The sequence below is a fragment of the Peromyscus maniculatus genome, chromosome 3, assembly GCF_049852395.1.
Source record: "Peromyscus maniculatus bairdii isolate BWxNUB_F1_BW_parent chromosome 3, HU_Pman_BW_mat_3.1, whole genome shotgun sequence".
Taxonomy (NCBI): domain Eukaryota; kingdom Metazoa; phylum Chordata; class Mammalia; order Rodentia; family Cricetidae; genus Peromyscus; species Peromyscus maniculatus.
The window spans coordinates 35094231-35120046 of record NC_134854.1 but is presented as its reverse complement, the minus strand read 5'-3'; the positions used below and the strand labels follow the sequence as shown (position 1 = coordinate 35120046).

At 35.7% G+C, this 25816-nt stretch overlaps 1 protein-coding gene across 6 annotated transcripts in view; it reads left to right on the top strand.

Moving 5' to 3' along the window:
* The window catches only part of Cd36 (CD36 molecule (CD36 blood group)), a 73788-nt gene that overhangs the window by 24440 nt on the left and 23532 nt on the right, over positions 1-25816 (top strand). For 2 of the 6 annotated variants that reach the window (XM_006971085.4, XM_042272934.2), the window contains exons 2-3: positions 20839-20928; positions 21413-21615. In XM_006971085.4, the coding sequence (XP_006971147.1) occupies positions 21496-21615 (120 nt within the window). In that variant the 5' untranslated portion in view covers positions 20839-20928; positions 21413-21495. Of the gene's footprint in view, positions 1-187; positions 319-10056; positions 10089-14252; positions 14524-19695; positions 19864-20838; positions 20929-21412; positions 21616-25816 lie in introns of those variants that run through there. The other 4 variants (XM_076566322.1, XM_006971083.4, XM_015999983.3 and 1 more) reach the window with 4 other exon arrangements.

The window sequence follows — 25816 nt, the reverse complement described above, 5'->3', positions numbered from 1 at the left end:
CCCTCCCTCCCTCCCTCCCTCCCTTCCTTTCGTTTAATGAAAGAAAAGAGCAGCTCATTTTCAAGCTGGACAGGTTAACAAACTCGGGGTGTTGAGCTTTCTTTGGTTTGCAAGCTCCACTGCCTCACTGGTGTGCCAATCAACATTCCACAGCCATTCTTGGATACTTGGAGGTGGGGCTAGATAGCAAGCAGTAGTGATTTGACCCGGCTCTTGGGGCAAACAGGACCGGAGCTGTTTCTGTGACATTGTAACCTTGCAACTGCATTTAGACAGTTCCACTTGTGGCCTTGTATTCTGTCATCGGACTTCTAACTGGTAATTACTTCTGTGAACATTACCGAGCCTAAAGATTTGATGATCAAGATTTGTGCCTGCAAAAGTAAAAGCTCTTGCTTTGATGGGATTATTTGCTTTGCTCTTGTACAGTTTAGAGCATAACAGTGTTTTTCTCTTCTCACAGAGAGGGGAAGAATGGGAAGTATATGCATTCAGGCATCCTGCTTAAACTTTTAATTAAGAAAGAAAGTAAAAACTTGGTCAGCTTTACTATTTTTGCTCTAATCTTTCCAGTGATGTCTGTTACTAAGTGAGAAAAGATGATTCAGAAATATTTAAAATTATTCAAACCCTTTAATATGTATATATATGTATATATATAATATGTATATATATAATATGTATATATACATATTAAAGGGTTTGAATATTATATATATATTTCATTAGTGGGTTAAAGGTACAAATTGCTATATACCTCTCTATCATCTATTTGCTATCTATCTATCTATCTATCTGTCTGTCTGTCTGTCTGTCTGTCTGTCTATCTACCTATCTATCACCTATCCATTCATCTATCCTAGGAAGACAATATTGCAGATCATCATTTTCATTTTAAAGATAGAATCATAATAGATATCATTACTAAGGCTTTAGCCTATTAAAAATTTGCAGCAGAGTGGTTGTCTTTAGAATCTTTCAGAAAGAAGTATGTCCTTCGCTGCTTCTGGTGGCCGATAATAATAAACAGAGGTCACAGGTAGTCACTCTGTTGCTGACTTTCCTGGCATGGTGCAAGTCAATAGGTCTGTGAACTATTTGAGAGGTGATTTTGCAACCTTTTTATCTTCACAAGTTAGATGTTTCATCACTGCAATGTAATTCATTTAACATAAGCTGCTGAAACATTGATGAAATAGTCAAAAGGGTACACAAGTAACACCAAAATATTAAACTTAAAAGTGGTTTTCACTTTGCAAATCACTATTAAGATGTTTTCATGGTAATAATTTGCTGATAATAGAAAGTATACAAAATCAAGTATTGGAATTAGGCAAAATTGCAGGCACAGTTGCTTTATTGGTCACATACAATCATTTCACTAACAATGCTTAATGTTTTGACTTGCATTGTGATGCAATGATCCACAGCAATATTTGTACTTTACTGTGGTTATATTAAGTGGTTGGCAATATGGCCTTGGGAATTTGAATAGAGGGCAGCAGAAATAATTAGCCTCAGTGGGCACTGGGGGAATGTAGGGCTCAATGTATTTGTAGAGTGGAGGAAAAATGCTAATACTATCATCTTCCAAAAATCCTAGCTTCACTTGCATCTAAATCTTTGAATATTTTCCAGTGCTGAGCATAGCTTGTCCCTTGGGCAACTAATAAGATTACTTACACATTGTAGACAAGCTATACTTAAGGAGTGCACAATGCCAGATAATTTTACTTTATATGATCCAGATTACCTAAAGCTATAATTATTAAATACAAGTTGAAATGTTTCAATGTATAGTAATGCTACAAATCATATTTTCTATCAAATCAATAAATCATTAATTCCAGCATTATACAAATGAGTGTCTCTGAAGTATTTGATATTGTGTTTCATCTTGTTTGTTGAATTATTAGTACTTATCTGCCCAATACATACTAGGGACTGATCATTTTCTATACTTTATTTTATGCACTTAGCACTGTAAATATTCAAAGAATTCCCAGTGCAAATACTGTTTCATAAACTGCAAGGCTATCCAAACAGGGACCTTTGAGGCTCTGCTGGATGAGCAAGGAATCCTTCATTGAGTTTGGTAGCACAACAGCAATATTTGTTCTCTAAAGATGATGAAAGACCAGTGGCGTCCTAAGTATATGCAGTCTGTGGAGCCTTAGGTTGCTTAGAAACTCAGTGACTATGGGCTTGCTATGGCAACCCAAGTTATCAGTGAATGCAAACTTAGCTGGCATTCTGTTAAATCTCCATATTTTGCAGGTAAGAATATTCAGATAATCCCTTCTGTAGTTTGAGTATTTTCATTATTTATGCAACCAGGATAAATGGTATTTCAATAGACTCAAATAGGAAAATAACTATCTATAATAGATCATTCCTATATGAAATTGATTTTTAATCCTGTGTTTTATTTCAAATTTGCAATGTCTCTTATTTGCTATCTTAATGTCTTCTCTTTCTCTCCATATGTATAGATATAGATATAGTATATAGATAGATAGTTAGAAGATGATAAGATAGGTAGAAATATAGATAGAAATACATAGAGAGAACTAGGTATGGTGCATTAAAACTGTGAGAAAGCAAAGTTGGGACAGTATATTACTTAGATGCTATTTCAAAGGTTTTATAAATTTGAGTCCTTAATAGTTCTATTTAAATATTCTACAAATGTATTTTTTACATTACAAACTCATTTGCAGACCATATATATGTATATTGCTATATAATTTCTCCTTAAGATCTTCAATAACTATGTAATATGCTATATTAGAAATCAAATTCATTTGGAGAGCACATTTTGGAGGTCATTGCAAAGGCAGCCTGGAGACTGCTGCTCTTAGTTTGTGTAGCCCTCAAGGCGGCAGGTTTTAGCCTGAGCCTTTCTGTGGCTAGCTCTGCTGTTGGATTCCAGAAGTAGTTTTGCTGTTCCCCGCATTTACACCATAAAGGGGCTGTGCTCTTTCTTGCACCTCTTCCCTTATCTCTGTATTAATTCCAACTTCGTGTTTATCACTATCAATAGCGTAGGCAGAGGCAGAGGCTCTCCCGAGACAGACCACACAGGGCTCCACTTATTGTTCTTTTCTCCTGGGCATCATCATTTATGCGTTTTGTTTTGATATTTAAGATTTTACCTTATTAGTATTTCTCTTGAGAGAAGAAGCAGCAATTTGACTCAGGTTTTCACAGAACACACCACAATTAATACCTTCACTATTTTTTATACATTTTTTTTGTATTTATGATTCCTCAAATGGTCAACATCTGTGAATTGCTTAGGGTGCCAGCTCAGCTAGATGGTGTCTCTGTAGATGGTAATACGCCTCAACTCACAGAGGGAGACAAGTGTAAACATAGAACTTTGGGGTGTTTTCCTGAGGTAACTGTCTTTTGAAAGCCTAACCCAGGGCTCTATAAGATACCACTGAACATTCACTAAGCAGATCATATATTATGTAAGTATTTTCCTCTTTTATTAAAAAATAGTTTCCTGGCTGGGCAGTGGTGGCTGGCACATTTAATTCCAGCACTTAGAAAACAGAGGCAGGTGGATCACTGAGTTCAAGACCATCCTGATCTACAGAGTTAGTTACAGGACAGCCAGGGCTACACAGAGGAACCCTGTCTTGAAAAAACAAACAAACAAACCAAAACAAAAGGTTCTTTTCTCATACAACTCATATAATATATCCTGATTACAGTTTTCCCTCCCCCCACTCCTCCTAGTTCCTCCCAAACATCCACCCCCAATCCCTCCACAGTCATGTTTAGATGGTTAACAGATTACAATGAGGTTCAAAGAGCTAGCTGATGTTGCTGCCTCTTTAGCATGCCATCAAAGGTTTCAGAAGACTGCCCAACATCATGTAGCTCATTTTCATTCCTATCATTTTATACACTGCTTTTTGGTGAGTATACTTTCTACAATAAATACAAGGATCAACATGTTTTTTATTTATTATTTTTTAAGGATTCCAATGCTTAGTGTAGTGATGCCTTCCCTTCACAGAGGAGTATTTGGTAGCTAATGTCTCATTGTTTTTCCAAAAATCACTATCAGTTCAGAGTGCTTGCCACTCTGAAAGTTTCCCTCTGTTCTCGCAAGGTCACACATGTGTATGACAGTCTATATGGAGACAGAAGATTAGCTTGTAGAATCAGGCCATTCAGGAAACAAAGGACTTGCAATAGGCCAAAATAAAGCAATGTGTACAACAACTTACTAATGACATTCATTTAAGGTTTATATAGTTAATTACTTTAACAAATTTTAGAAAACCTCCTTTAATCCAAGATATGATGATTGATACATAAACAGAATTTGCACACAGGATCATTTAAAATATTTAGGGAAAGCATATTTTTTTAAAGATTTATTTATTTATTATGTATACAGAAGAGGGCGCCAGATCTCATTACAGATGGCTGTGAGCCACCATGTGGGTGCTGGGAATTGAACTCAGGACCTCTGGAAGAGCAGTCAGTGCTCTTAACCTCTGAGCCATCTCTCCAGCCCCCAGGAAAGCATATTTTATAGGAGTATGTCATTCATTGTGCATTGTATATATAACAATATATACAAAATATAACAAATGTATTATAGAATGGAAAAATTCAATCTATGCATATAATATTTCCTAATATGGAGTAACCATATGATATATATTTAACACATTCAGTTTTTGTTTAAGCCAAACTATACCTACATATAGTAGACATGGCATGCTTAATGTCTACTAAACCAAAAACCTTACATCTGGAAAATTACCACTCTTTTAAAGTTTGTGTCAGATAACTGGAAAAGGCAAGCATTTAACATAATCATGCCTTTTTAAATGCATAACTTCATACTTAGGCTATTTAGCATCCATTCAGTGTATGACGGGGCAAAATCGGGTTCTGGTTACTGTTTTAAACTGGGATATATGGTACAAATTAGAAAAAATAATTACCAGCGAATATGTTGAAGGAACTTGTGTGACCTTCTACCTTGCTACTCATAAATTGAACTTGGGAATGTACAATTTCTGTGGCAGAGACACCAAAGTGCTCTGAAAATACACAAAATTTTACAATATTGTCATATGGTATTTTACTGTATGTTGATGACTATAGATTATGTATATTATAGAATTCATTATGTATACAAATATTTTTCTTTTTTTCTTCTGTTCTTAAAAGAGAGAACCATGCCGGGCAGTAGTGGCGCACACCTTTAATCCCAGCACTCAGGAGGCAGAGCCAGGCAGTTCTCTGTGAGTTCGAGGCCAACCTAGGCTACAAAGTGAGTTTCAGGAAAGGCACAAATCTACACAGAGAAACCCTTTCTCAAAAAAACAAATTAAAAAAAAGAACCATTATTTCAAACAAGCTTCTTGTTTGATCACACATGGGGAATTAAATGATTGTTTAAAAAATTAGTTGATGTTTTTGTTTGTTTGTTTGAAGTATATGTGATCAGGCTAAGGAAGTTCTTCTGTGCAAGCAGGAAGACCGGGGTTCAGATCCCAGCACCCATGTAAAAGCCAACACAGTGGTCCACATTTGTAACCCCAACACTAGTGAGCAATACATAGGCAGATCCTTGCAGCTTTCTGTCCAGCCAGACCAGCAGAATCCACGAGCTCCAGGTGCAAGGACAGACTTTCTCCCAAAAACTGATGCGAAGAGCAACTGAGAAGGACATACATCAACTTCCTTCTGGCTTACTGTCATGGAGGGGCTTCTGTATGCACACATGCACTTATACACATGCATATTTTTTAAAAGTAATGTTATTTGTTTGTTTTGGTTTTGGATTTTTTTTTGAGACACAGTTCCTCTGCCGTAGCTCTGGCTGTCCTGGAACTTGTAGACCAGGCTGGCCTTGAGTTTATAGAGATCTGCCTGCCTCTGCCTTTCAAATGCTGTGATTAAAGGTGTGTGCCACCACTTCCAAAAAAAGTAAATTTTTGACACTGCTTCTCCACACAGTGTCAAAAGTCATCTCTGCAAGATAACCAGTGGCACATGACTTTTAGAACAGGAAGTTCTCCTTACTTTATGAAAGATCTGAGGATATTAACCTGGAAAAATGTTATTACCTTTTATTATCTAGAAAAATCTTAAAATATTGAGGTCCTTTTTAAAGGTCATGTCTTACTGAATTGTGATGGATTAACTTGGGCAAATGTATTGATTAAATTTTATATATATATAAATTTTATATATATATATATTGGTTTTTCGAGACAGGGTTTCTCTGTGTAGCTTTGCGTCTTTCCTGGAACTCACTTGGTAGTCCAGGCTGGCCTCGAACTCACAGAAATCCACCTGGCTCTGCCTCCGGAGTGCTGGGATTAAAGGCGTGCACCACCACCGCCCGGCATTATCTTTATATATTAAAGCAAATGTTTGAAACACATTCATGCATTATATTCTTTTAAAGTAGATTATATACCATTGTTTTATTTTAATTTTATTCACATAGGATTGTGGATGAAAGTGGAATGTGGGATACAGTCATGGACAGTCGTTTTATAAACAGAAAGAAAGGTTCTTCATGTCATTAATTTGCCCCAAAATACATCACAGAAAATATTACCACAGTGGTTTCCCTTCATCCAAATGGCATACCAGATAAGCCAGAGAATGATCAGTAAATAACACAAATTTAATTTCATGTTTAATTTTAAATTTTTGACCATTTGAAGAATTTCATATTTTTTTTTTTAGAATAGAGTGACATGTATGAGGTCAAGACAGGTAGCAACAAAACAAGCTGCAGTTTTGGCTAAAACGTGTTTTACACTATTTAGATGTGGTGAGCTGCCACTGGAAGCCAGAGACCAGTAAAATAAACATCTGTTAAATAGATAAAAGGAGTATGTCTATAAAAGGAGTCAAGGACTACAGGAACTTACAGTTTCCTCTAACTTAAGAACTTTTGCTCATGTATGTGGAATTGTAATATAATGTTTTGGACACAATTCCAAATTCACATGCTTCAAAGCAGATGTCATTTTTGAAAGAAAATTAAATTCAAAACAAGATATCAAATAGTCAAAAAAGAACACAGTGAACGTAAGGCAGCTAAGGAGAAAAAGGACAAGGAGCTAAGATCATTCTGGAAACTATGGATTCTGTCTTCTGGGATACTCATCTTCATGACTTTTAATAGGTTTGCATAAAATGTGAGTATCACATTTCTACTGATTTATTTTACTTCAAATTATTATTTACTCTTATCCTCTTCCCTTCAACTAGTGTTATTATCAAAATTTTCCCTCCAAGGAGTTATAGAAAATGAGAGGAAAATAGGCCTAGCAATGATACTGAGTCACATCCAGAAAATATGTTTAGTTCTTAGAACACATGGAGGATGGTGCTGTCAGCCTTATACATAAAGCTTGGAAAGACATTTGACATCCTTAACATTTTCAAAGCATTATATTGCTAAAGAAGACAGTATTACAGAGCACCACAAAGTATATTCTGAGTCCATGAGCATCTTACTTTATACTTTCACCTGTGAGCTGGAGGCAATAGAGAATAGAATGGTTATGAGGGTGGTATGCTAACTTGTAGTTAGCTAAAAGACTGCAAGCTTCCAGATGCCAAAAACAGCTGCATCCTGAAAGTCTAACAGGAACTTTGTTCTCCTCAAGTAGTGCAAAAGTCACAGAACTTGTTCACTAGTAAAGTCATTTGAAGGTGACATTCCACAGCTCATAAAGTTCCACAGCCTACTGTTGTTTACTTAAGTTATAGCTAGGAACAAAAGAGAAAAGTTACATGTAGGAGTATGGAAGGAAATAGTCACAACGAGGTTCACAGACACTGGGACACTGGTGTACAAACAGGATTCACGATGCCTAAACCTACCCCAGAGAGACAGAAAGGTGATTCTTTCTCTGTGGCCCACAAGTTGAAATGCCCAAATCACTGTCATTGCTCAAGAATGTGAAGCAAACATTAATATTTCTGCTATGGAGTCAGGGCCAAAACAAGGATGAATGAATTAGTTAAACTTCTGTTATCCACTGTTTAATTGTGGAGATTTCAAAATGAACATTTCCTCTTCTTTGCAAAGTTTGAAATTCTTTCATCCAAACTACATCCACTGCAAAGAACACACAGGCAATGGGAGGCTTCTGTATTTTAGGATGATTCAGAACTTACAGTCTGTGGGTCATGTGCATCATATTCTGGTAGCCTCCACTTCTTAGTCTTCTGGAGTCTAATGTTTTCCAGGGTATATTTATAAAAATATGGAACGGATATCAAAATAATTCATAGCATTCCAAGAAAAACATTTTGTTCTGAAGGTTTTATGACATATATGATAACCATTCTATACATTTTATATGTTTATGCAACATGATATCAATATAACATATATGCCTATATAGTTTGCAAAATATTTGATTATACTTTGTTGAAACTGAAAAAAAATTCTAAGAGTAGAAGATGTTCCTGCTTTTAATGTGATGGATGATTAAAAATCCTAAGCACATTGTTTTTCTAAGATTTATGCATTTTGTGTATATGACTGTTTTGCTTGCATATATGTATTGCACCATGTGTGTGCCTGGTGCACATGGAGGTTAGAAGAAGGTATCAGATCCCATGGAACTAGAGTTTTGGATGCCTGAGTACTACCATTGCAGGTGCCAGTAACCAACCCCGGATCCTCTACAAGAGCAGCAAGTGCTCTTAACTGCTGAATCAACCCCCTAGTCCCCTAAGCATACTATTTAAAGATCTCTGGGGTTTGGTTTGAGAAGTAGCAGTTTTTGAAAGACATAAGTAATTGGTTTTTCTAAGAATAGATCTTCAAGAGCCAATCTGGAGAAATGAGGATTTATTTCACTGGCAGGTTGCTTTACATATAAAACCACCACCTGAAACTGCTGTGTCACTCAGGGGCAGTGCGCATGCCAAGTGGTTCTGTGAATGTCAGAGCAGGAGGATCACACTTCTTCATTCAACAGCAACAAAAAGCATCAAAGACATATTATTTTCTATGTGGTGAAATGTGAAATGAGCTATTGTTATGTCAGATGCTTCTTGGAATACATCTTCCTTGGCTTTACAAGGAAATCTAATTAAGTTTCCATCCATGGCCTTGGGAACAGTCAGTGATTCTGCTTGTGTGCCTGTATATGTGTTTAACTCTTTCAGAAACTGAATGCTGTTCTTGAGTCTTTAAACATAAGACACAAATATCTATATCATTTATGCACTTTTGTTTTGTTTTTCTTTCTTTTTATTTTTAACACAGACTGGTCAGTCTCACTAAGGACACTTAATAAGTGGAACAAAGTCACCATCTAATGTTTAATCAAATGTGCAGATCTTTCTGTTTGAATGCATTTATCATGTGCTTCAATTCTATTACTGTTTAAACAACATAAAAATTGTGATGTTATTTTAGAATCACAAAGCATATTATTTTGTGTAGCCCAAGGGCCAGTGCAGAGGAAACCATGAATTTTTTTTCAAATGTATGTTTTATTAACTTTCTTTTTAACACCCCACTTCAGGAACTCTGCTGTAGCCTAGGTCTGCCACAAAATACCTCAACATGAACATTTGTTTGTCCTAAATCATAATAAATGCTTTGACTTTCTGCCATGTAAATCTTCAATGTTCCTTGTTTTCCATTCATTATATACTCAACACTTGGTTTAACTGTTAATTGGGGCTGTGTTCTTCTATTTCAACATATTCTGCTATGAAATAGTTGTTTTACCTGAATTTTTCAAATTTTCTCCTTATGATCTCCCATGTAGCATATGAACAAATATGGCATCCTGACAAATTATGTTGAAATTAACATTTCCTTAGTTGTTTTCTTTTTAAGCCATAGCTTAGACGTTGACTTTTCTTTTCCTTCCTCAGAGAGTTAAGTCATATTAGCAAACTGTTCACGTAAGAGTTGGGTCTGCCAATACTTTTCACTGCTTCATGAGATTTGCATATTGACCTAGCCATGCCCACATGAGACATTTCTCAAAATACAGAGGTGTTATCTGTTCATTCTTTCTCATTTAGGCACAACTCCTACTATGGCTTCTATTAAGCATGTAAGTAAGGTTATTTTGTGTTTTTAATGTGGGATGCGATGTCACATTCTCTTTTGATGCCTTTGGGTCATGTGATATAAATCTACAGCTTGCCTTTATAGTCTGCATTTTGTATTTGAGTGGACCCTTGGAATTTTATTTTGAAAGTAGTATTAACAATCTCATTTATGTTTTCAACATTTTATTAGAATTGCACTACAACATATTAATGTTCTGTTTACTAATGAAACAAGTGTTCAGTACCAATGAAACATATGTTCAATATTCCTATTAAGTAAACAAACAAATTGAAAAACATAGGTGTATGTTCATATTCTACATATGTATGCATATATTACACATGTGTAAAATAGGTCTGCATGAATATTCTTTATTGTTATTTGAATATTAAGTAATAAATGATTTCCTTAGCATTACTTTGTTAATCAATATTTTGATATAATTTATAGACCATTAGAATGCAATTTTATCCTACTTGATTTTTAGTTACTACCTGTTCTTACATGCATACATAATTTTCCTCCTAATATAATATCAGATCATTTTGATCTTATTCAATTTCTAAACATGTGGCTTAGTAGAATATATAAAGCTAGCTATTAAGAACATATTATCATTTATTTGATTTAATGTATTATCATTGTGTATGACCGGGGTAGGGTATGTGTGCCGTGGCTCGTATGTGGAGGTCAGAGGGCAGCGTTTGATTGTCTGCTTCCAACTTCCAGCATAGTTTCCAGGGATTAAACTCACACCCTTGGGTTTGCATTGTAAGTGCTTTTGCCCATAAGCCATCTAGCTGGCCTATTCATTATTTCTTCCCCAGACAAAAAGGATTTAAGCTTTGTTTTAACAAACATCACTGTGGAAACCTTAGAGTTTTTTGAAGAGTCTAATGAGGTGGCTTGGTGGGCACCTGAAGGGATCCAAATGAAGTAGATCAGTGTCTAGCAGACAGTAAATACCCAATGTGTCAATACTGTCAGTTTATGACTATCTTAATATTAAGAATTTTAACTACCTATACAATCTAAAATTAAAATCCAAATTATACAGAGAGGCTGCTTTTCATTTACTGAAGTGTAAGAGAAAACAACTCAAATTCCACACACAGTTGTCAACTATTGTGACTCACCAAGAACCTGGATTTTCATATAACCATACATTATAAATATTATATCCACCATATGATTTTCATTCAGGTAGGTGTATGGACTTCCTCTTCCACTGAAAAAAGACATCAGCGACACAAGTCTTGCTTGGTTTCAGATCCTTTTGTGAATAAAGTGGACATGTCATGTGACCCCTCTTCTAGAACTTTTGTAATTCATCTGTCATCTGCCTCTCAAATATGTCCCAATATTTGTGTTACTCATCTTGTTGCACTTCCTCTTTTCACAAATTTTGAAGTGCATGAATCAGCTGTCTAAAGCACTGCCATGAAGGATTTTTAAAAAGTCATCAAGTGTTGGGTAAAGCCTATTATTTCCATAATTCTAAAGCAAATAGAAGCAATGTAACCATGACTTAACCTTTAAAAGCAAATGACAGGAAGTTAATGAATAAAATACTAAATTCTGTAGTTTAAAGAAATATTTTTTAACAGGTAACCTTTTTAGTTAAACGTTTCTAAAAATCTTAAATGTCAAAAAGTTTTCTGCTTTTCCTGTATATGGATTTGGATTTTCATGTACAACTTGACAAAACTGCAGAACAAAACAAACAAAAACAGACCATCGTGATTGTTACTTAATACTCAATGCACACTAAGGTTAATTCTTCTCTAGCAAGAACAAGATGCAAACATGTCTGACTGGGTTCTCTTAGCAATAAGACTTCTCAAAGAATTGAACCAGAAATAACTTACATCCACTGATGCTTCTGTTCTGCCATTCATATCTGTTTATTTATTGCTGTAGTGGATATCTATAAGGCTCAGTGTAGTTCATCTAGAGCACATCAGCTACAAATACTGTTAAATGATCTTAAAGAATAAAAACCTGGCCCTGGTGAGATAGCTCAGCCAGAAAAATGTTTGAAGATATGAGTCCTCGTCCCAGAATCCATGTAAAAAGCCCAGGCCTGATATTTCTACTCCCCATGCTGGGGAGGTGGCAAAGGGCAGATACCTGAGGCTTTATGGCCAGTCTTTCTAGCCTAGACACTGAGTCCCCAGTGTCAGTGAAAGACCTTGTCTCAAGAAACAAACAAACAAAATAGGAAGTGGACAGCATCTAAAGACGGCTAATACCCAGGGTTGTCCTCTATCCTCCATAGACATTCATATATATGGACATACACACCCGCATGGATATGTTCATGCCCATATATGAGCACGCGTGCACGTGCGTGTGCACACACACATACACACATATATATATACACACATACCCCTTCTCTCCATAAATACACACATGCATATATAACCTGAGTCTTTACTTTTAAATGGACATACATACTTTTAAATGACTTATTGCTCAGGTTGTATTTTCTTGACATTCATGTTGTGGATTTGATTCCACTGTGTGCTTTTTGACTATTGAATAGCAAGTTCCTTGATCACTGTTGGCTATGGGTCTGAACACTCACCAGACGCCTCTCAGAGTGTAAATTTGATTCTTTAGCCGGTTCAATGGAATGTGTAATGTTTTGCTCTCCAGAGACAACCAGAAGAGGACATTGAACTGCTGATTAAAAAGCAATCCAAGTGAATGCAGTGTTCATTTAGGCATCTATTGTCAGGAAATATCTTTTCTATTAGTGTTCATATTCTGTTAGTGTTCAATATTGTCTTTAAGTCTGGCATTAACTGCCTTTGTGTTGAAAAGCTATTTCTATATTATCATGTTGGTATTTATAGACATGTGAATTAAATTTGATAAAAAAATTTATATCAAAAAAGTATACAATCTCAATCAAAATATTTATTAAGAGAGTCTTTATCCTCCTTTGTCATAGCAAGCAATGACAATAGAATGGTCACAGTTGTAAGAGGATTGTATACAGCTTCCTTTCCTGGAATCTCTATGTAATTTTTTCGAAATGAAAAGGATAATTTATTTATATTGAGGTTACACAGATGGTTTCAACTTTCTTCCCAATAAGTGGTCTGAAATCAAAGTGAAAATCTAATAAATCGAAATGGCCTTTTGTTAATAGTTAAATGAATGTACTGAGTACAGTCTCCCTGGAAAACTCGGCAATGCTTAATATGAACAAGGAGGTTGAGGGCTTTCTCCAGTGATATTTCACCCCAGTATGTGAGACAGGCCCACAGGAGACAAGCAGGCACAATATAAGGCCAAAGACTGGCTTAAACCTAAACCTGTCTGCTAAATATATCCCTGCCCATGCCTCTTAGGTAGATTAATTTTAAAAGAGACTTGCAGATGGTTTTTTAGCGAGCTTGCCAGCTTGAGGCCAGAGTAACACTCTGGAGGTGTTGCCTGTCTGACCCTTGGGTCTTGTGAGAGTAGTCTTCATTTTGAGAGTCTTACTTGTCCCAAGTGCCAGGTCTTCTGTTTGCTTAGGCACACATATGATTTGCAAGGTCTTCTGTTTGCTTAGGCATACATGATTAGTTCCTCTGAGGGTGACTGAGGTGCATATACTTTTTGCACTGAGACACCATGCTCAGTAGTAATTAGATTTGTGTGGTTTTTGCTAGCTCTATTTTGGATGAAGATCTTTAGGTTTTTCTTTCTTTTGTTTTTTTCATTTTTGGTTTTTGAGAATCATTGCACCATCCTCATAAATGTCAGCAACATTAACAACAACAACAAAAATGATAAATAGTTAACTTCCAGGTAGAACAATGGGCCATTTCCTTTCTGTCAAGTCTGTTTGTCATCCCTGTTGATTGACAGAGTTTCCAATTGTTTTCCAAATTATCAGTATGAACGTGCTTTCAGGTTCCTCCTCTGTAGTATAGAAAAATACTCTTCTTTGCATTTTATGAGCTGAGATTTGCAACTTAGTTGTGACAGACCAGTGAGTTCCCTAATTTACTTTCTACCCTCTTTCAGTCCAGCATCTGGAATACCGATTGCATTGGGAAACAAAGTGTGGAAGGAATGGCTCACTTAATCAGTTCCGCTCGCTAGGCTGGCCTCTGACTTACTTGGATGGGAACATGGCCAAAAAAAAAAAAAAAAAAAAAGATGTAGGTGATGGGTCTTCACCAGAAATAGACCCTTGTGAGCTTAACTATCAGTGTAATGCGTTGCTGTTTTTCTCTTTTTTTTCTCAATTCCGCTGGCAACAAACCACAAACTGAGCTCTGACATTGAGGGTTTTTTTTTGAGCTTATTTCAACTCTCACACACATAAGTAATGAGTTCAGGCTAGGGGTTTTGTGCTGAGGACCTTCACTTCTTACCAGCTGCTTTCTGAAATGATTGGAGCAATTGGTGGATGGTTCCTTAGTCTTCCATAGGTAAGTTGGATGTTTTTTCTTTAAATTAAAGAAAAATGAAAAGTTTTTCTATCTTTCAAATGATAGGAGATTATAGTATTTAAAAATCAACTTTTATACCAAAAGAGTAAAAATGACTAAGTAAACTCAGTGCTGCCTTAAAGTTCCTAGGATTTACTTCATGATGTGTTGTTTACCAGTCTTCCTACATTTCTGCTTAATAGTATTGAAAGTGTTTCCAGTGGCCAATGACATTTTATTTATGATTCTTGATATCATATGTATTTGTCAACATTCGTTTGTCAATATTTAAATTTAAAATCAAATTTGAGTTTTATTTAAACTTGTCTATTTAAATATGATATTTAAATTATGAGGAACATTTTTAATGAGCATTGATACAGTGAGACTGGTTTTTATAAATGACTTGTAAATATTATACCAACAGTGTGTCTTGGAGGCAATTTGCTAACTATTTGTTACTTTTCAGTGTTTTTAGCTTGTTGTTGAATTTTCAGTGTACAGTTTTTGATGAACTTGGTTTTTCTCTGTATGGTTAGGAGCAATACATTTATTAAATATACATTTACTCAGCACTTTTCTTTAATGAACAAAGATATTTTATTTGGTACAAGGACTGAGTTACTTCAAAAAATGACCTAAAATTTAATTAGTGTATATTAGTATACAACTTAGTATTAAATGTAAAAATAAAAAGGAAAATTAATGACTTTAAAAATTCAAAAATTTGTTTCAAATACTAGTAAGTCATTTCCCTAAATTGTAATTCTGAGTTTAAACAATAGATAACTCATTCTAGATAAATTAACTATCTAATTAAAGAAACTTTATAAATAACTATTAATGAAATAAATCATTTATAATAAATTTGAATTATTTTTGAGAATGTGAGGATTCCAAGACTTCTTAGTTCTTTCTTAAATGACTTTAAGTTGGTAATGTCTTTTAAAAATGTAAAAAAGCATTGCTATAAATATTGTTTTTTGAATAAGTGAGAATAAAATCTCCAAAAAATTTTTACTAGTTGGTTTTCCAGAGGTCTTCTAGAGTCTATAAATGAACAATAATGTAAAAACACTTTCTATCAACATCATTATTAAACCAGAACAATAAACCAAATTCAGATTATCAGATAACAGGGTGGCCTGAGAAAAATATTAAAGTTAACAATGGGATGGGTATTTGTACAGAGTGTACTAAAAACTTTGGAATTTATTTTGAAAGTAATTAGTTACTGCTCTTTCCTTTAATGAAAGTTGTGGTTATTTTTAATCAATTTGAATAAATTTGTATTTTTTGCCTATTTTGCTCTTGATTTCCTAAAGAAACCAATTATGTTACTATTTTGTGATTTGATCCAAGGTGTTATAGCTAACTTGTTAAAACTTTCAAGTAGCATAGTCTAAGGGCATGACTAGCCCACATATGCATTTTACTGAAATTTGAAAATATTGATGCCATTTTTATATAATCATATTTAGTGGAATTTTCCAAATCATGTCATTAGGCAACATGAAATAATAGTTATTGCTACATTATAGTTGCTTAAAATAATATTGCATAATACTCCAAACTCATTATGTGTAAAACAACTTTTTATAGTGGGATTATTATTATTATTAAAATCATTTTTGATTTTACTGAACACTTGCAACTTACTTAAATTAATCTCTTACAAACTCAGAGAATACAGAACCACAAACTAATTTATGAAAACCTAGAACTAAATACATATATCCTAATTTCAGATTTTAAAGTCTGAAGACCTTGAAGAAATATTCTAACTATAGTTGAATTTGGGATAGAGAAAGAAACACTAATAACATTCATACCTAGGGTTAAATGATTAAAAATATTTTTACTGCCAGGTGGTGGTGGCACTCAGGAGACAGAGGCAGGTGGATCTCTGTGAATTTAAGGCCAGCCTGGGCTATCGAGTGAGTTCCAGGAATGGCACAAAGCTACACAGACAAACCCTGTCTCGAAAAACAAACAAACAAGCAATATATATATGCTTAGGAAACAAACTATATATATAAAACCAGTGGCTTCTTTCACAGTCTCACTTCATTTCTAAGGTTAAAGCAGACAGAGTTCAGGTCATTGCTAGGTCTATCCATTGTTACCAATTTAGGAACTCAGTTTACAGAAGTCATAAAAATTGATTCCCAGGCTTAGGAAAGCACGAGACGTTCTTGGATTTTGTTGCTCATTGAACAACTGTTCCTGTTGTTTAACTCAATATGTCTAAAGGAATCACTTGAAGCCTGGTGTACTCCCTGGTTATGCCTCTAAAAAACAGACTTACTTTTGCAGGATTTGGGGTATTATGTGTAACAAAAATCTCTCTATTTTACTTAAGATTATCACCAAGACTAGTTTTTATTGTGATTTGATAAGTTTAATTCAGTGAAATGATTCATCAGCATCACAAATGCTGGTTTGTATGTTTACATATTTGCTGAAATGTTTGCCTGCTTATAATCTATTAGATGGAAATGGGCATATGAGAAAGACAAAAGATTCTGGTGACTTAAATGGGACAAGATTTTGGAGATCGCCTTATCAAAATATTCCTGAGTTTTCTGCAGCACCCTTGAGTTCTCCAGTGGTGGTTTAGAGCCACTGTGAGGCATAGCTGAAAGCAAGGCCATAGTTCTTCCTTTCTCCTACCAGGCAGTGCTTCTCTGAGTTTTTGTTTAATGTCAAAATACCCGTGCAATTTAACCTGACAGTTAAAGGTTGGCCTTAGGTCTTTTGTTTCAGCATGATCAAGTATTATCAGATAACCAAACCCCTCTGTATTAATTTGGATTGAATGTACGTGTTGTGTTTATAGAATCATGACTTTGTAAATGCCATTAGATATGGTGGAGGGTAAATGTGTGAAAAGGGCATAAGAAATTTTGAAAAACGCTATACTCATCCTCAACCTGTTATTCATTCAGTCACCATTCATGGTATTTTCATATCAGGTTATCATGCGTAGGGGCTGCTCTTTTCTTGAGTAGGAAAATTCTCAATGAAAAGATTGACAGTTTTTGCAGAGTTGTGTGGCCTTGTTTCCTACATTTTTTAAAAAAAAAAAAAACAACGGAAGGAGCATGTAGAACAGGAGTTTTTAAACTGTCAGTATATGATGAAAACAATAAAATCCTCTGTCCTGGTCTGATTCTGAAACATTTTCACATTTTGCTGTTCACGTCTGAGAAAGTGTTACCTGTGGGCCAGGCCTTTTCTGGGTGGAGTTTCCGAGGGAACACAGCGTGAAGCACATATGGGAATAATTAGAGATTCTCAGGAGAATTTGCTCTACTGTTTGGCCTATTTGCCAGGGAGGATGCTTATAGTTCATCCTACCTCAGGCTCTGCCCAGACTCTCAGTTTCTACTAACTTGTCCTATGTGGTGAAAGGGCCTTGTGTTTCAAAGTCCATGAGAGAAGCATTCTGTCAGTCTGATAACCAGAAGAGAAAAAGAAGGCCACTTCCTGTGTTTCTTTTGAAAACTATAGAATCCACTCATATGTCCGGGAAAAGGGATCTGTATCTGTATGTATTTTATTCACCAGATAGGACATAGCAGCTGATCTACCCTGGAATCAAGACAGGCATGTAACTCATACCATTTTAAAGCCTATATGCCCCTCCTCTTTTAGATTAGTCCAAAGAGTTCTCTGCTCCTGGTTATTCTTTGACTTCTAAATTTTAGTATTTTAATCCATAAACAACTTATTGCAAATAATATCTTCACTAAAGAATGAATTTTAGTAAAATTAATCTAAGATAGAAAATGAAATGACCTATGGTAAACTATGAGCAGCTGTGCTATTAAGAAAATGTGATTTCATGAGACCCAAATTTTGTATTCTTTAATAGCAGAATTCACAGAAAGTTGTTTAAAAAAGTCTATACTTTCTTCTGAAGATAAATATGGATGGCCAAGCTGATGACTAGAATGTGCTAACCTGAGCATTTATGCCCTCAGATCAATAAAACAGATTCTGTTTTATTTCATGTACCATCAAAAATATATTATTATACTATGAATTCCTCATTACTCATAATGTCAAGGCACTAAGTGATAATTAGTAAACCCAAGGAACATGTATTTTTCCCATTTTTAGGGCAAATTCAGAACCTTTATTAGGACACAATGCAATGATAATGACTCAGGCACTAAAAATGTGAACCTGTGAATAAGCTAAGCTCTTCCACTCTGTCAAATATCAGCACACGTTTGAAAGCATGTGAGATAAATACATTAATACTTACTATGATCCAACATAATACATTTCTTGATACTTCTGTTTTCTAAGAAATATGACTCAATGCCGGTGGGTTGTGTGTACTTTCTCACTTCAGTTTGAAGCAGACAGAACTCACACCATGCCCACATCTGTCTATTGCCCAATCTCCTGATACAGAGGCCCTAAGTTGATTTCTAGGTATTACAGAGCAGGCTCTGTTTCTTGGATGTTACAATAGATGCTGTATCCTTTCTATCTTGTATAGAAATGCTTTCCTGCCGTGCATTAGCATTCTTCAATAAGGAAGAATGATTCTGGAAATGTATATTCACAACTGTATTTAACATAGAATTGAATAAGGAATGAATATGTGTACACCAAGTTCAGAAGCAATAACATTGTAATTTTAAGGTCATTTTATACTCTATTTGTCAGAATTGGAAATGATTTTACTGAATAATTTCCAGCATTTTTTACTAAAGTGTGTGTGTGTGTGTGTGTGTGTGTGTGTGTGTGTGTGTGTGTGTGTGTAAAACTTGCAAGGTTCAATTCTCTGTTTCTGCCCTGCAGGTACCAAGGATTAGCTTGTAAGACTTGGCAGCTAGTGCGCTTACACACTGAGCCATCTCACTGCCCCTAATGAATAATTTAATGACGTTCATATGAGGCATTAAATAACTTTCCAAAAGCAGTAACTCACTATGTGTTTTTACTTAGATTTAATTTATACTTGCCAAACTTCTATAGCACACAGGATTTCCTGTCCCAGAGTTATGATCACGGGTCACACTGTTAGAGGCATACTTTCTTAAAGAAATTCTCTTAAGCATTTCTAAGAAGTGTTAGACAGATAGAGAGTCTGTCCAGAGCCAAGGTCTCTGGATTATCACACTGCCTCGTAATCAGAGTCACTGCACCTTTCAGTCTCCCAGGCAACAGCTGGAGAAGAACCAGCAGTGGCCGAAGGAACACTTCTGCTACTCACATAGGAAAACGTTGCTTTCACTTCACATCTCATTTGAAATAGTAGAGAAGTCAAGATACAGAGAGCGTCAATCTTTTCTTCATTGTTACCTGGAAGGAGGGTGAAAGGTCGGTTGTTATTTCATCCCCAGAGTCTTATCTTCACTGTGCTAGCTGGGTCCCTCGGCAGTGATTGCTGCCTCCTAGATCGGATTCTTGGTTTACAGCGGGCACTCCAGCATGGTGCAGTCTTCTTATAAGTTCTTCGGGGGCTTGAAGAAAGATTGTGTGTCAAGAAAAGTCTCAGACTTTACAGTTTACTGAAGTAGTGAGCTTGAATGTAAAGGGTTAGAGAAGGAGTGAGGCTGCCATGAAGAATCTGTACCATCCGTGCTCCTTCATCTTTTGAAATATGTCTATATACAGAGTATGTCAGAATGCTCTCTGTGGGCCTCATCTTTTCTCGGTTCTGCTGACGTCTGTGGTCCTCTTGGCCATGGACATTTTAGTGTGAAACAAAATTATTATGAGGTACAAACCACAGGAGACAGCCCACTAAGGGAGGTGAAAAATCAGCATCACACTGTCGTTGAATCCCAGCCTCCTCTTCAAATATTGATGAGAAGTGATATGACTGAATTAATTTTATTGTAGGAGGATCCAGTGGTTCTATTATTTTCTTCCAATGTTACATAATAACCACATAAAATATGGTATTGCAAAGTAAGCTGACTACATGATGTACATGTTAGCAATACTTTCTTATTTAAAATAATAAATATGAAGAATCCCTGTATAGGAAAAAAATGAATGGTACTACAGTCAGTTATGTAAAAGAACCTTTAACAACACAAAAGTCTAATATTAAACCTATACACTTACAAAATATGTATATTCATCAACTTCCTTAACCTATATTCTATCAAAAACCATTAGTGATATTATTATAGACCATGTACACTTTTAAAAGTTTATTGAATGTTTTCATAAACTGAAACACCAGAAAAGAAATGGAATTGTCTAACATTTACAATTACATTAACAAAATATACTAGTATTAATTATTTGATAAGGGGTTGTTCCTCTGCTTTCTTGTCTTGACAGGTAGCCTACAAATGATTGGAAGTATTGATTCTTTCTGAGCCTCACCAGACCATTTCTTGCAAAACTCATTGCTGTTGGCTCGTGAATAAGGTATGTTACCATTGCCATGGTGGCTTAGTGGATAGGGCATGCCAGCCCAGCCAGATTTGGTTTGCAGGAGAATTCCTGGCAGAGTGCTTATGGTTCTGATTGGGTGGAGAAGGTAGGGAGGGAGCAAGAGTATAAAGGAGTATCTCATGTTATGGTAGGGAGTATGAGAATGAGAATGTGTATATATGGTTCTGCTTAGATAAGATTAGAGTATGTTAATCACTCAAGGAGGAAAATTCAAAACAGAAGAATTAAAAAGGGGAAAAAACAGTCACTTTGATATTTTCTGCTTCTGGTGGGTTTTTAGGAGCAAGAGGAGGGAGAAGGATGTAGAAAACCAGCTTGGTGAGCCAAACAAAAAATATTTGTTTATTGTTAGCTGGCAAAATCATCTGATTCAGTGACATGTTCTCTTTGTACTTTGATCTTTTCATACTGATATTTAAGCTTCTGGTTTATGACCTCTTTCTCATGGTGGAATCAGGCCACGTAGGAAACATTGTAATCACACCGGAGAGTTGGTGAGAAGCAAGTGCTCCACCGCGATTCTTCTCCTGCACGAGGAAAATGGGCTGTGATCGGAACTGTGGGCTCATCGCTGGAGCTGTCATTGGTGCAGTCTTGGCTGTGTTTGGGGGTATTCTCATGCCCGTTGGAGACATGCTTATTGAGAAGACAATCAAAAAGGTACAAGCAACCAAGAAAACCTGTTGTGCATTTACTTATTCTATCAAGCCTCTTGCCATTGTTGTTCCGGATGCTTGTTTTATGCTACCTGGTAATTTTGTGCTTTGAATAGGAAGGTGATTGTGAATCACTGAAGCCCCACATGATGAAGTAAGCCTGTGTGAAACATCACAGTGTAATGCAGAAGAAACCCACAGATACTCTTATGAGTAAGACGTGAATTGGACATGAATGTGTTACTATTCTTAAATACATCAAATTTTGATAAAACTTCAGGTTATAGTCATGCAGCTTAGTAGAGATAATTGTCTTAATGTTTGGAGAGTACACTGGCATGGTTTTGAATAGAAATAGTATATTTTGTAAGGCTACGTTTATAAAAGAAGTTGTATTTTCATTAACAATGAGAAAAATGCATGTATCTATGCAGGTGTACACGTTAAAAAGTGTTTATTACTGAATGATGACCTCTGGAAAACCCCTGTTCTAAGTAGGTGTAATAGTTGTTACTATTATGTATTCAGTGTTTACTTATCTTGGGATTTGGTTCTGTCTAAATTTCAGGGAAAATGTTATATAGGACACATCTTGGCATACATTAATAAATTGGAACTTTAAATCAAATTGAAATGATTTAAGAAGATGGGTATGCTCATAATCATCTCTCACCCTAGTTCATTTTAATCAACTTCACATTCAAAGAAATTTTAATGAAGTGATACATTGTGGGAAGCCTATCTACTGTCCTCCTAAAGGATAGCTAGAAAATTAAAATAGTGTCAACAGTTTGGAAAAAGAGGTCACAAATGAAATAAAGCTGTCCTGAACAACTTGAAGAGCGAGGAAAGAACTGTTGTGAACGTGAGGGTTCCTGCCCTGCCCAGAGGCACACATGTTCAGTTGAGAAGTTGTCAATTAACTGTGGCCAAGTGCTATAGTCGGGAGCACTGGCCTCAGTTCCCAGACTGGTTTTGATTCTAGCAACCTAGACAGATAGTAACCGTACTGCAGCAAAGAGATATGAGCAAATGTTATTTGCATTTGCAGGAAGGTTGGCTTAATGGAATTACATAAAAAGTAACTTCAAATGTAGTTTTTCGAGAATAGAAGTTACTACTTTGTGGTTTTATTTTCTTTTGTTACAAATGCCAAGTCTTTAAATTGAAAGATACTCTCACTGGACTATTTTACCGCCCTCTCATGATGTAGAGTATTGAAGGTGAGACTCCTATACACACGTGCCCACACACTATGTTGCTCGACAATTATATAATCATCTCTTACATTACATTTCTCCAACTGTTTGCATTTAATGAAAATATATGTTATATTGTGCAATATAGGTATGAAAGTATACATGCTATTTACATATTCTATGTACCTTTTTAAAATTGAAACATAGCCCCTTCAATGGACTAGCTCATTTTCCTTGGTAGTATTATTGATGTAGAATGACAGAGAAGAGTGTGGGCCAAGGAGGAGATGGACCTACTACCACTCCAGCCCCTTCCTGTCTTGTCACTTATGATTTTCATCTGGATCATTGCCATTGCGGATCACTGTCTGTGTTAATGCATGGACTGGAACTGTCTTTTGAACAAAACAAAGTCACAATCTTCCAGGATATGGCATTATAGACTAACATGAACAATGTCTGCATACTGATTAATTAATCTTTTCTTTATGTAACAAAATTAGCTCACATAAATGTTCTTGAGTGGTGTGTGAGTGCTAACACCAATTTGTACAAAATCTTTAATAATTTTCCCTGAGGTCATAATGAGAACTCATAAAAAGAGAATTTTATATAATCTATAGAATGAATAATTGGGAGCAAAATAAAAATTTTCTCAGTAAGTGTAAGAAATATCTAAAAAAATGTGTATCTTGTAGAAAAAAATAGACAGACCTGTGAGAAGATAGGATCAAGTTTTGCATACTATGAAAAATAAATGTTGTATAGGAAGAAAATATAAATTATTCATGAAAATTCAGGAAGACACAGTAAAACATTGTTTTATTTTGAAGAATTGTATAATTTGAAAAGCTTATAAAGGATTGTGTTGAAAATTTCAAAGGGACTAATTAACAGTAAGGGAAAAGCTGTGGGATGCAGCTAAATGCAATGGACAGAGAAAGGCTTGAGATCTATGTGGATGATGAGGTAGAAAGGTTGTAAGAAAAGGTCGGATATGACTCCAAGGAAAGTGTCTTCAGACACAGCAGGGCATATGTGCATAGCATGCGAAGACTTACAAAAGTTGAAACTAAACACCAACTACAGCCCATAGAAGGGAGAGTGGACACAAAGTCCCATCCCTAACTGAAAAGCTATTTACAATTGATATCTGCTGGGGAAGAAAATAAAAATCACTTTTCTCCTATGGAGTTTACTGAGTATTTAAGCTACACACCAGGATAGATCCTATGCCAAGAAGGTGTTGGCCACACAAAATGGGCTCCATGTTTCCATGTTTCATTATGCACTTTTTATTTGGCTTGATTTGATTTAGGTTTTTTTTTTTTGTCTTATAGATTTTATTTTGTTTCTTTGTTTTAATTTTCACTTTTGTGAGAGAGAGAGAGAGAGAGAGAGAGAGAGGGATAGAGACAGAGACAGAGACAGAATGAAGTTGGCTGGATAGGAGGGCAGGATCTGGGAGGAGTTGGAACTGGGAGAGATGAAAATGATCAAAATTTATTATATAATATTAAAAGGTAAAGAACAGCAGGATTATTAGAATAATAAGAGAGATGGGTATAAAGCACTGTGTGCTTAGATTTGAGAAGTTTTAAATGCTATGAAGAATAACTAATTGGTGATGTAAAAAACAGTTTGTATATTGTCTTTATTAAGATATAAGGAACACACATTTTGAGATCAATGCCATCAAATGACTAATGGTATTACTAAGATCTTCACATATAAAAATTAATTTAATTTTCATAAACAAACATGATATTATTTGATCCATTTTATAATGTCAAGACATTGAATCAACATTCCATCTTAAGTAGCCAATAGGAAAAATTGGAGAATAAATGATGTAACCTTGAACACTATGATCCTAAAATGGATGTGGTTGGGAAGCAAAGACATGAAATCTGCAAAAGAATAAGCATTGTGGGAGAGAACCTTTACAGAAAAGAGTTTAAAATTACGCTTATAAAAATGTCTTTGTTTACAGGCCCATTATATAGCAAAAGGACTAAAATGGTGAAGCTTTAGAAAAACTGATGGATTCCTGGATGCATTAGTATTTTAGATAGAGGGACAAAATTAGGGGGAGAGGAATAAATGTGACCCATCATAAGATGTCCAACTTGCTTGTTGATGCAAATACATACCCAAAGAAGTGAAAGACAGGCACAGAAGTTTTGTAACTGGCTTGATGTGAACATCAGTCTATATTCAAAGGTCAGAGTTCAGACAGATTTAGTGATTGCTGGGAGGTTACAGATAAAACTAAACAAACATGCTGCCTTCTAGGGGTTGGGTGTCCAGAGGAGCAGGATTGCATACTACAGAATTGTGCATAGTCAGTGGCAAGGAGAAACAGAAAGGAAAAGAGGTAGGTTTTCATAAAAACAGAAAACAGATATAAAGGGAAGATGAAATGAAATGCTTCCTGGCTGATGAACATTAAATTAGTAGTGGTTTGGGATTGTTCAGAGAGCTCAGGTAGTGACCTGTTGGCCAGCAGACATGAGGAGCTAAGCTCAGTGCCCAGTACCCAAGTGAAATGCCTGCCACTGTAGCTTATACTTGTAATCTCAGCCATGCAGAGACAGACAGATGTATGGGGAGTTCTGGCCAGCCAGCCTGACCCGAAGTCCGGGTCAATGAGTGATCTTCCCTCAAAAAGGACTGTAGAGTGAAGGGCTCCTGAAGAATGATAGTTGAGATTGATGTCAGGATATCACATGCACACTGTTCTGAAATGAGAGATAGATGTGTAATCTTTTACAAAATAAAATGGGGCAATATGGAGCCAGAATCAAGAAAGAGGAAGCATAAAAGCGAAGATGAAGGGGAGAATGGATTCCACCTGAAGGTGAAGCAATAGTTGATGCTGCACACCATGTATGTCTGCATCTGGAGATGAAACACCCACCACCAGAATCTGTGTGGTATATTTAAGGCAAAACGATGTGTTTTTTTTTTCATATAAACATTCGACCCATCTCAATTTTAGTTATT